This window comes from Pteropus alecto, unplaced genomic scaffold, assembly GCF_000325575.1.
Source record: "Pteropus alecto unplaced genomic scaffold, ASM32557v1 scaffold45, whole genome shotgun sequence".
In the NCBI taxonomy this organism is placed as follows: domain Eukaryota; kingdom Metazoa; phylum Chordata; class Mammalia; order Chiroptera; family Pteropodidae; genus Pteropus; species Pteropus alecto.
In genome coordinates, this window is record NW_006442491.1 from 18,006,452 (window position 1) to 18,018,945 (window position 12,494).

General features: G+C 51.1%; 1 protein-coding gene across 5 annotated transcripts in view; it reads right to left on the reverse strand.

The window, feature by feature from the left end:
* Positions 1-3,125: 3,125 nt before the first annotated feature.
* FAM110A (family with sequence similarity 110 member A) overlaps positions 3,126-12,494 on the reverse strand; it is an 11,740-nt gene continuing 2,371 nt past the window's right edge. Inside the window, exons 2-4 of one of the 5 annotated variants that reach the window (XM_025039950.1) lie at positions 8,005-8,130; positions 7,245-7,355; positions 3,126-4,702 (exon numbers count right to left, since the gene is read on the reverse strand). In XM_025039950.1, the coding sequence (XP_024895718.1) occupies positions 3,718-4,605 (888 nt within the window). In that variant the 5' untranslated portion in view covers positions 4,606-4,702; positions 7,245-7,355; positions 8,005-8,130 and the 3' untranslated portion in view covers positions 3,126-3,717. The other 4 variants (XM_025039949.1, XM_025039948.1, XM_006921678.3 and 1 more) reach the window with 4 other exon arrangements.

Sequence of the window (12,494 nt, forward strand, 5' to 3'; positions counted from 1 at the left end):
TATTTCCTGATTGGGGTTTGAGGTACAGTATGCACTTATCTGAACTCAGCCAAGGGTATCTTTAAGATCTGTGTATTTCACTGTGTGTAAATTTTACCTCCTCCTCCTAAACAAAAAAGAAAAAGAACTGCGAACAAATAGTATTGAACTATAGTTAATTAAACTAAAGCTAAAGATATGCATGCTAAAATGCCTTTAAGGGGAAGTGCACTGATGTTTGTAATTTACTTTGAAAACCTTACAAAAAATAAGCTGTCTTAATAGATGGATAAAGGGATGGATAGATGAATAGATGCCCGATAAAGCAAATCTAGCAAAATATTAAGAATTGTGCATCTAGTAGGTAGGTATATGTGTTCACTGTATAATTCTTTCAAATTTTAAGTTTGAAATTTTTCTTAATAAAGTGTTGGAGGAAATATGACTATTATCTGAAAAATAATACATTTTTTAAAACCTAAATGGGGTTTTGTCTTGGGCCTGGATGGAACCACACAACTCTAAGCCCTCCTGTGTGCACATCTATCTCGGTGACAGTTGTCACCATGATCTCATCTATGTCTCCACCCTATCCTGGGATCCTATAATCAAAAGGATCTATAGCCTAATTTTTCAGTCTCTCCCAGCTCCTCCTGGATGTCAGGCAAGATGGGGGTCTCCTACCCCTGGTCCCCTTGAATACCTCAGTAGCCAAACCAAAACCATTTCACTAGGGACAGAAACAGGGCCTTCTAGCTACATCCCATCCTCTTCCAAGATGGTAAACTGGAGACTGGCAGGTAAGTCAGGTGCCTTTCCCAGGGGCCCATCACACCTTCATCACAGAAGTGAGCAGCCAGTTTGCTGATCTCCCAAGCCCGCATGTATATAATTAGCTAGTGGGAAACAGATCAGGGGGCAGATCTCATCTCTGCCTAATTAGGGCCTAGGCAGCTGGGGCCAGTCTGGCCTGAGAGAGCTGCTATAGGGGCCAGGCAGCCCCAGGGGACAGGGCAGCAGCTGCAGGCCCTCAGAGGGGCTGAAACACAGAGGCTGCCACTCACTGCCCCTCATACTCCAACTGGAAGCAGAACAATAGAGGGGCTGTTCTACAGATCCCAGAGGCTGGCAGGCTGGTAAGGGGGAGTGGCAGAAGCCCCCAGCCACTCGGTCCACAGATCCCCACATGAGATTGTGGTAAACTGCAAAATCCTGCCAGAGGGGAAGCCCTTCTGAATGAGGAAACTTCTTTTGGAGAAGTCAAGGCTCAGACTGGAACCATCCTCACTTTTAAGAATGCCTCCCTGCTCTCTTTCCAACAGATCCTACCAATACCCTTCTCTGCTACCCCAAGCCCTGCTCCTGGAACAGCTCTGATCTTCGGGCTGAAGTCCCTAAACATATCTGCTCCACATTATATGACTATGTGCTTCCTGCTTACCTGCTTATCCTCTCCTTACCCCAAGACTAGGGCAGGGCCCTTGACTGACTAGGCATCCAGTAGATAGATGCTCAATAAAGTACCCAGGAGGAAAGTTCACCAGGATGAGGAAGAGGTGAGGCATGTGTCCGGATAACAAGGGAGCCAGAGTGCTGCTGAGTTTGGGGTGTCTACAGTCCAGGGTATGACCCCAAGCTGGAGGGCAGATCTGCTCTGGGACGGCCCACAAGCCACTACCCCTCCTGCTCTAAGACAAAAGATTTTCTAAAGTGACCCTCAAAAGATCACCTTGAGGATTCAATGATGGGACGAGTGTGAAGGATCTGAGCCCAGCACTTAAGACTCCTCCAGGAACAGAGGGCCTTCCAGCCCATCACCCATCAGTCCTATGTCCTGAACCTCAATTTTTTCACATGTCAAATGCGGCCAACACATCTACCTTCTTGTTTCTGCAGGCTGGCAGGTCTCGGAAAGGAGCAACACTTAGCATAGAATTCTGGTCAGGTTGCCCAGAAGGGCTGGTCTTCGACACCTCAGAGGACACCACCTCTGCAGAGCCTACCCAGATTATCCTTCTGACCCTATCACTCCTTTAACATGGGGACCAGGAGGCCCAGCTCCTGGGTGCCAGTGCACAGGTCATCACCCTCTCTGTGCCTCACCTGTATCACGAAGGGGTGAATTTCATTATCATGGGCTCAAATAGCATCCTATTCTATAACCCAATTTCACCTTTTTTTCCTGAACTGTCTAGGCCTGGCCCAATCCCCTGGGGGCTGGTTGTAGACTGTCAGACAGACAGACAGCTGGGCTGACCTGGATGTTTGTCAACAGCCCAACGGAAATCTCCTCTTTATGCTTAAAATAAAACCTACATCAAACCTGTCACCAGGGCCCCCATTAGGGCTTCCTGTTTCTGAGTGCTGCAGCCAAGGCAGCCTTCAGAAAGGAAACACCACCCAGCCCTTCCCCCTCCAAACCCAGGAGCCAGCAGAGGCCACCCAGGCTTTCACCCTTTGTGTCCCCAGCCCTAGTACTGGCTGCTCCACCAGCCAAAGTAGGGTCTCGTAGCAGGTAACTAACCTGGAAGGAGATGCGAAGGAGTTGAGACCTCAAAGCCCAGTGTCAACCATCTCCTTCCCCTTCCCCCAGCCCAAAGAGGACTGTGCTGTCCAACCCATCCACTGAGGCCCAGAGAGGGAGACTGCCTTGTCCAGGGTCGCCCTGATTTGGAGGCAAGTCCACTCATTTTGTGCTGTCCACCCCAAGTACCTCTTCCTCAAAGAACTCAGACTTCCAACCCCCCACTCTATGGTCTGTGACCTCAAGTTCAGGGTTTGCCCTCTCTGAGCTTCCTACCCCCTTGGGAACTAGGCTGGGGGTTGGGGAGATCAGAACACTCATGATCAGGAGGGTCCATGACCTAGTCAGTCTTTCCCCTGCAGTTCCCCTTCCTGACTCAGGGGAAAGGCCCCAGTCCCAGCTCTATCCCGACTCATTTGGTGACTGGACTCAGTTTCCTCCTCTATGAAAGAGGCCTACTGGTCTCCCAGAGGGGTTGTGAGGATCCCTCAGGCCAGAACAACCACTGTCCTCATGCCCCCACGAGATCCTCAGGTGAACAATTACTAGGTTTGGAAGGTGCCACCCCAAGACTTTTCCCATCTCTTCCCATTATGAACATAGAAGAGTCTGATGACCCAAGCCTTGAAAAACAAGCATTTGTGTTTATTAATCAAAGGGAGGTAAGTCAGAGAGAGCAGTGCAAACTCCTACCAGTCCCTCCAGTAGTCTACCCACCTAGGCCAGGCTGTCAAGACCTGGGAAGAACAGTGCATAGACCACTCTTCCCTTTCCCCACCCCAAGGTGAGTTCCCAGGGAACTAGGGCCCACTGGGTAAGGAAGAGGAAGTCAGCAAAGGACAGAGGCCAAAGAAGGAAGAAAGAAATAGAACTACTGGGTAGACAGACCTGGTGAGATCCTTGGCCCTTCATTCTCAGTGGGGAGGGCCAAATACCCAAACCCATGAGAGGAACCAAGCAGAGGTACAGTCATGCTGAAAAACCCCTACATATGAGGAGTAGGGAGTGGTTCAAGGTCAAGAGGCAACTCTCTCCAAGGTCAGTCCTTGCCAGATCCATCCTGGTCCAGCCTCTGAGGCTTTGCCTCCATACCAAATTCACACAGGCAGTAGCCTCTAGTCTACCCCAAACCAGGGAATGGATGCAGGAAGGGCCTAGGGGCCAGTTGCCTCTCTGAGATCTGTCCTGTGAAGAGTGCTGAGTCCAGTGAAGGACTAGCCCTCAGCCGCTGGGGTCTCCCGTGCTTGCCGCAACCCATACAGCCACTTGATCACACGGGCGTTGCGCTCCACCACGGACACACCATAGGGGATGCGCTCCCGGGCCCGCTCCTCAACAGTGGCAGAGCTGCGACGGGAACATTCCCCCTCGGAGCTGCCTGGCCCAGCACTGGGCCCTGCCAGGGACACGATGTCTGAGCTGGCCCGTGCCAGGTGGGCCACACCCAAGCCCCGTGCCTCCTCTGGGTCCAGGCCACAGAAGTTAAAAAATCGCTCCAAGTCAGCCGCTGCCCGTGAGAAACGCTCACTCAGGTCCGACTTGGAGCGTTGCAAACCAGAGGGCCGGGCAGGACTGGAGGCGGTAGCAATGCCTGGTGATGGGCAGGGCTGGGCAGGTGAGGCCGGTAGGGGACGGACATCCACTCGGCGGACTGCAGTTGTACTGGGCGGTGGGCGTGGAGGGGTGGCTGGGGAGGCCTGGAGAGCTCCCTCTGCCCGTCCAGTGGTACGGCTGGCCTCGGCAGGAGACACAGGACTATCACACAAGTCGATGAGGCTGCTAAGGATGTCCAGGTCCAGTTGGGGCCGTCGGCCAGGGCCAGGCAGGGCTCGACGGCTAGAAGTGAGCACTGTGCGGCGAGTCCCGGGGCTGAAGAGTGGCTGCTTGGACAGCAGGGGTTGCACAGGTTCCTGACGTGTGTTGGCCACATGCAGGCTCTTGACATACTTGGCCTTGTCTGCCTCCAGGCGCTCCACAGCACTAGGTTTCCGAGCTCCACCATCTGCTGGTCTCCGTAGCAGATAGCCCGGGACCTTGGTCCGCAGGCGGAAAGGTAGGGAAGGGGTGTCCCTGGCTCCGGGAGACAGTGTGTCCACAGGCATGGCTGTTACATACCCCAAAGGCTTCTGTATGAGGAGACTGGAGAAATGAGGAGACAGAGATCCAGGCAGAAAGTTGGCAGCTGGACGCAGGCAACGGCTGCAGAGGAGGAAAGAAAGAGAGGAGCTGAACACTCTCAGACAAAGGCTCAGCAAAGACTGGAAGAAGCTGAAGACGCCCTTCCTATTAAAAGTGAAGGCCACGCCCCTGATTCACAGGGAGCCAATCAGAAGGCAGAAAGCGCCAGCCGAAGGGCTTGTGGCTCTGCTCACATCCCCGCCCCTTCGAGGACCCAGCTCAGCTAAGGCAGAGAAAAAAAGGTGTCAAAGAAAGACACGAGCAGCCTGAGCGGAAGACAGGGCAAGGCACTTTAAAGGAAGCAAAGCGGGCTCCGAGCTGTGTGCTGGGCACCAGGTGGCTCAACTTCAGTGGGTCCTCTCAACAGCTCCACTTTACAGACAGGGAAACTGAAACCCAGGGAGGAAACAAACTTAATTAATCTAATTCAGCAAGTTGGTAGCTCTGTTCCTTGCCTCCAAGCAAGGAGATGCTGGTACAGGGATCTTAGGGTTAAGTGACCAAGAGAAAAGGCTCCAATTCCACTCTGATTGCCCACATGGAATCTGGTACCACCTCAATCCCTCATCCACCATGGCAGGAAGCTGCCCTGTGCCATCCACCCGTTTAGACATGCCAGGCCCCAGGCACAGCAGCACAGCTTTGTGGAGGAGGAGTGTAGAAAATCACCACCCCCACCCCAGTGGAGTCCAGACACCATCAGCTTCCAGTATGGGTCTCCTATGCCAGGCCCACAGTGATCCATGGATGCCTGTCACAGGGAAACATCAGCCCTCAGCTATGCTGCTCCGAGAGCGGCCGAAAACGCCCAAGATCACACAGCCTTGTTTGGGGGCAGACTCTGGATCTGCTAGAAGCCATAATATGGGATTGGGTGCCCATCTATCCACATGGTCACCAAGGCATCAGGGACTGGTGCCCCAGGCACCAGGCCACCCCTGTCCCTTTCTCCAAGGAAGGGCTGGGGCCACAAAGTGCCCCTGCAAGTCTCCCTGGAGATGGGCCAGAAAAAATCCTGTAGACCAAGTCCTGAACTTTCTCATTTGTATTAACTGGGGAAGGAAGACTTCATCCCCAAGAGGACTTGTAGTACAGGCCATCTAGAGCTGTGTTGTCTAATTTAATAGCCACTAGCCACAAACTTAGCTTTAAATTCAAATTAAATAAAAACTTACAATTCAGTTTCTGAATCACACTAGCCACATTTCAAGTGCTTGATAGCCACATTGAGGCTAGTGGTCACTAATATAGGCAGCACAGATTAGCGCATCTCCATCCATAAGCAGAAAGCTATCCTGGAGAGTCCCACCTAGAAATCTGGAATTCCAGTAGGGAGCATCTAGATTGGGGTGGGGAGGCAGAGATCTCTACTGTGTGCTAGACATTTGACACCATCCTCTCCTGTAATCTTCCAACAAGCCCTTGAGATGGATCCCTGTCCTCATTTTACAGGTGGAGAAACAGACTCAGAGAAGTGACCAACCTAGGTCCCAGAGCAGATAAATAATTCACTCATCTACTATGTTTATAGTAGTTTTACTCTTTGTTGTTCCCATTCCTCTAAAATATCAGCTCCCCGGTGGGGGGCGAGGGGGAGGTGTCTGGTTTGTTCACTGTATCTCAGTTTCAAGATATTGCTCTTAACACATAATAAGTATTCAACATATTTTTATTGATTTGAAATGCCTATGGGGGCCAAACGTGAATGGGCAGACCTGGGATAAATTGGAGAAGGGCACACCCAGCCTACTGCAGGCAATGGGTCCAAGGTAGTAAGTGTAGAATATTCTAGGAAGCTGCAAATCCAGAAGAGCAGGAAAACTCTAGATTCTTAAATGTTAGCATATTCAGTAATAATAATTTTAAAAACACTACATGTATGGGGCAAACAAAACATGTTTGCAAACATACCTGCCATACCCTCCCCTCCATCTATCTGGCCCCTAGCCCCAGTTTGAGACCTCTGCTGCAATGGCAAGTTGAGAACAGAAACTTGGGGGCTACTGGACAAGAGCCAGAGCTGCTCTAAAGGTAGAAGTGATGGAGGAGGTGGGAAAGGAAGGCAGCCCCATTCAGAGCCGACCCCCAGGAGACCTCAGGAGGGAAGGGTCTGGCAGGAAAGGCAGTCCTGCTGAGCCTTATCGAGGTAGCTAGACTCTGCCACACCCCCGGGGCCGCCGCCTCCCAAACCAGTCCAACCCGTTGACAGAGGTTGTTCCCTCCCAGGCACCATCCGGGGAAACTGAGAGGAAGAAGGTCAGATGGGCAGGGCCAGGGCAAAAGCCCCGCGCACCCCCAGGTCGGGCCCCTAACCCCTCTGGCCCGACCTGCAGGTCCCAGGGTCTCCCGAGACAGATGTGAGGAGCGGTGCCGGGTTTTGGAGCCTCTGGCCCACCTGCCTGGGGCTCGCCCACCCGCCCGCTGTGCGCCTTGTACAAGCAGCCGCTCCTCTTCCAGATTCCGTTTCCTTATCTGTGAAATGCTGTTAAAAATAGACCTCCCTGAGCCTCCAGGTCATCGAAAGGATGGAGAGAGAAAACAGGTCGAGGATATTCTTCAGCACCTGGCAAAAGGCAGCGCTCCATGAAAAGGGCTCCTTGTTTATCTTAGGACTTTGACACAACTCCGCAGACCGTGCCCCTGGCAGGGGTCTCTAAGCACTCTCCGGAAGGGTCTGTCTGAGCCGGGGCCGTGGACAAAAGAGGCACAGGATAGAGGCTTAATCGGGCAGCTGATCTAAACAAGCTCCATTTCAAGGTGGACAAACGGAGGTGCGGCAGCTTCTGCGAGTTGAAACCAGGGTCCCAGTCCCCAGGTGGGATTCGTCCTCTCTGTCTCTGAAGCCTCTTTTCATCACCCAATGCCCCACCCACGAATTTCAAACGCTGCCCACAAATGGCCCCAAATGCGGGGGCCCTTTCCCGTTGGGCCTTTCTCTTTGGCATCCCGAGGGCCTGCAGTCCCACCTTGCCCCTCCCCACCGGCTTCCCTGGAGGCAGCTTCTGGAGGCTGAGAGGGAGTAAGGGCGGCTCGGATTACCGGTCTGCTTTCTGCCCTTCTCCACTTCGGGGCAATCTTGGGGACTCCCAAGCGCAGAGGAGGCCGCAAGCCTGGCGTTACGCTGTGTGATTTTGGCTGCTCGCCGCCCCTCTCTGAGCCCGCGTTGGCTTGGCCCCTAAATGAGGGGCTGACAGCAATACTCATGCGGTCTCATTCAGGCTGGAAGGTGAGCCCCTACCCCGTCCCCGCCTCCCCGGGGAAGGAGGGGTGCCCAGGCCGCCCCCCAACCAGGCCAGGCGCCCCTGACCCGGGCCCGCACATACCTGGCCGCGCCCGCGCCGCTACGCTGAACTCCTCTGGCCCGGCCCACCTGGGGCTCAGGTAACACGCGTTTGCGTAATTTCCGGCGGCCGGCAGCAGGCAGGTGAACCCGCTGGCCCAGGTATTACCTGAAAAGAACGAAAATAAGGCAGCAGCCAGCACCCGAGCCCAGATGAGCTGGCAGTCGGCACAACAACGCCAAGACCCTGTCCCAGCCCTCTGCCCCACCCCCCACAGGTTCCATTCCACAGCCGCACTCGCCACATCTGGTGCATGGAGTCCCCGTGGCCCACTCTGGCAAGTGCACCCATCTTGGAGATGGGAAAACTGAGTCCATGTCCCTCACAGGCACAATGACTACCAGTTAATGGTCACTGTGTCAGGCATGAGAAAGTGCTTTTCCTGGTATTAATTAATCCATTTTAATATTCCCAACGACCCCTATGAGGTAAGCTCTATTATTATCCCTTGACTAATGGAATACTGAGGCTGGGACAGGCTGGGTCAGTTAACCAAAGTCACCCTGAGGAATCCAAACTGAGCACTTTCCCTCCTAACCAAGCCTTAATGCCACTGCTTTCTAGCTGTGTGTCCCTGAGCAGCTTGCTGAACTTCTCTGGCCCTCTACTCTGTCACGTGAAAAGCATCCTACCTTCCAGGCCAGGTCAGTGTGAGTACTTAGGGCCTGAGAGTGCCTGTAGAAGCTTTGAGCAAGCTGTAAACATTAGTAACAACAGCAATAATAGTAATAATAATACCTACGATTTTTAAGTGCCAGGCTCTGTACTTATTTCAATCTCTGGACTCCCGCCTCCAAGAGAGGAACTATTTAATCCCCATTTATGAGGAGAGAATCCCCAAGAGGATGCTGATTGTCTCCTCTGCCACCCCAACCCTTGGTATGTTACTTCAGGTGGCACATTTGATTAGGTCAGTTTCCACCAGGATCCTGAGGCCCAGAGAAGGAAGCACTCCCAGCTTTAGACCCTAGAGAGGCTGAAGAGGGCCCACTTCCATGTCAGCGTCTGGTGGGGGCTACATCAGGATTGGGATGGAGGGCATGAGGAAACAGGAAGTGACTCAGAACAGCTCTCTTCCCCCTGGGAGTGAGTCAACCTTGAGGCCTCCTCCAGGCCCTGGGGCCTGATTTTATGGGAATGAGGTAGGCTACAAGACCATCATTCTCCACAGTGGCCTGCTGGGTCCCCACCTGAGGCAACAATGGGCAGGGGTTGGGGGAACGGGGAGGCGGAGACTCTGTTAGGCACTAAGAGTAGTACAAGTAAAGCAACAATAACAATTTTCATAATAAAATAGGTAAGAACTCTTGAGTGCTTTCTTTGTACCTGGCATGTTCTAAGATCTTTATATATGTTAACTCATTTAACCCTCACACCCAATCTTTGAGGTAGGTACTACTATTATGCCTACTTAATAGTTGAGAAAACTGAGGCACAGAGAGTTGGGGCCACTTGCCAGAAGTCACACAGCTGATAAATGGCAGAGCCAAGATCTGAATACAGGCATAGGGCAGGGAGGGAAACATGGGATCAAGTTTCCAGTGTTGGGCTTTGGCCACTCACCAAGGGATTCCTAAGGAATCTACAGCCTCCCTTTCTTGACTCCAGAGGGAGATCAGCCAGATAGCACTCCCTGGCTATGGTTCTGGATCTCAGTTTCCTCAGTTACAAAATGGGGGCAATGATGACAATATTTTCCCAACAGAAACCAGGTCTCACCATTGTGGCTCCCCAACACTTTAAAATAAAATCCAGACTCTCCACTCAGCCTTCTGACCCTCCAGGATCCAGCCCCTACCCTCCTCTCCCACCTCATCTCCAACCTTTTCTGTTCTAGCCACATAGCCCTCTCTGCTGTTCCTGAAACACCATCTGTCCTGCCTCAGGGCCTTTGTACTATCTGTTTCCTGCCTGGAACCCCTTCCCTCACCTCCTTCAGGTCTCATTTCAAATGTCACCTACTCAGAGAGGCCTCCCTAAATACTCTGAGGCTCCTGCCCACTATCTCACCCGATGTGTTCCCTTCCAAGCATTCATCACACCCTGTCATTTCAGATATTCGCTTATCTGTCACTTGTTTCCTATCTCCCCACTGGGCTGGGAACTCTACCATGCTCTTCCATACTTTCTTCCTCCAGGGACCAAACAAAAGAGGGGACACTACTGACCAAGTAGAAGGACTGGAATTAGGCCACCTCAAAAGCCAAGGCCCCTTAGCACCAAGCCTCCTCCCAACCCCTGATCCTGCCCCAGGCCTTCCCCAACCTGCTCCACTCCTCCTCCAGCCTCAAGTCACACCCCTCTAAGCTGGGCTCCAGCTACCTCCTGCTGAGCCCTGTTCTGTCTCCAAACCTCCAGATGCCACATCTAAACTTCTGTACACATTAGCACCGCTATGCCCTTTTCCACTCTATCTCCCTGGCCACCACTGTAGCATGGACTGTGAAATTGACCTTGCTGGGTTCAAATCCCAGCTCCACCAGTGATCAGCTATGAGACCTTGGGTAAGATACTCAACTTCTCCATGCCTTGGTTTTCTCAACTGTAAAACAGGGTTCTTGACAGCATGAGGCCTATGCATGACAAATGCCACCAAAGTGTGAGCTGTGAAGTTCCGCTTCTCAGGGAACATTCAAGAGTCACTTGAATAGACATTTCTCCAAAGAAGATTTGCAAATGGAAAATAAGCACATGAAAAAATACTCAACATTACTAATCGTTAGGGACATATAAATCAAAACCACAATGAGATACCATGTCATTAAGATGGGCATTATCAAATAAATAAATAAATAATAACAAGTGTTGGTGAGGGTATGGAAAAATTAGAACCCTTGTACACTGTTGGGAATATAAAATGGTACAGCCACCATGGAAAGAGTATGGCAGTTATGCAAAAAATTTTTAATGGAATTACCATAAGATTCAGGAATTCCACTTCTGGGTATATACCCAAAATAACTGAAAGCAGGGACTTGACCAAATATTTGTATACCCATGTTCACAGTAGCATTATTCACAATAGCAAAAAGGTGGGAATAAACCAAGAGTCCATTAACGGATGAATAAGTGAATGTGGTACAAACATACAATGGAATATTATTGAGCCTTAAAGAAAGGAAATTCTGATACATGTTACAACATAAGTGAAACTTGAAGGCATTATGCTAAGTGAAATAAGCGAGTCACAAAAGAACAAAAATTGTATGATTACACTTATATCAGATACCTAGCGTAGTCAAATTCATAGAGACAGTAGACTTGTGGATACTAGGGGCTGGGGGAAGGGAGTATAGGGAGTTAGCGTTTCGTGGGTATGGAGTTTCCATTTGGGAAGATGAAAAAGTTCTAGAAAGAGATGGTTGTGATGGTTGTACAACAATGTGAATGTACTTAACATCATGGAACTGCACACTTAAAATGGTTAAAATAGTAATTTTATTTTATATACATTTTACCAAAAGCAAAAAGAAAAAGAGGGAGTATAGAGTCTGGAGCTAGACTCCATTGATTCGAATTCCAGCTCTAGGTGAACTTGTACAAGTTACTAAAGCTCTCTTGTCCTCGGTTTCCCTTGGTAAGTTGGAAATGATAATAGTGGTAACTACCTTACATCATAATATTGAGGAAATTAAATGAGTTCATACTTATAAAGTACTTAGCACACAGTGAGTGCTCAAGATGCATTAGTGATTTTCATTCTTTGTTGAGAGGGCAGGAGGTATGGTTTCTGATGTTTATAATTTTCAGGACATTCTACACCCTCACCCTCACTCCTTCCTTCCACCTGCTTCTCTCCTTCTATTTAGTATCCAGACTTGGGTAGAGACGGGGAGGCCCTCACCTGCCCCGGAGGAGGATCAGGAAGGCTCCAGCCAGTGGGGAGGGGGCTAGCCAGTAGGGTAGCCCCAGCTCAATTTCAACTCAGCTGTCCAGGTCAGAGACACCCAGCTGGGCATCCTTTAGGGACACACCAAGCCCCATGCTATTTCTGGAGTCTCCCTAGACTTGCCCTGGCCTGTCTGCCATCAGCCTTACCCAGAGTTAGCCCTGCCCAGGGTAGCCTTGCACAAACCTCAGGAAGGGAGAGGTAAGTAGGCTGCAGGAGGGATGTGAGGCAGACACCAAATAAACAACCTCTTATTTGGCCAAAGGAAGGCCCACCCCCACCAACTCAATTCTCTGGGCCTCCGTTTGCACCTGAGGTTGCAAAATAGGGACAAGGGGCTTGCAGTAGAGATTGTGAGAGATACTACATGCAAAGCCTTAGGGTCTGGCACACAAGATGGGGAAGGTGGGGGTTGTGGGAGACCTACAACCAAGTCTACTTCCTGTCCTGGATTGCCCTCTGCTCAGGCCTGAGCTCACCATCATGGCTTCCTATCTTGGCCCAGAGATGTGAAGAAACTTGCCCAATGTAACATAGCGAGTCAGTTATAGATCGGACAGGGTAGTAGTCTTTTGATTAAATA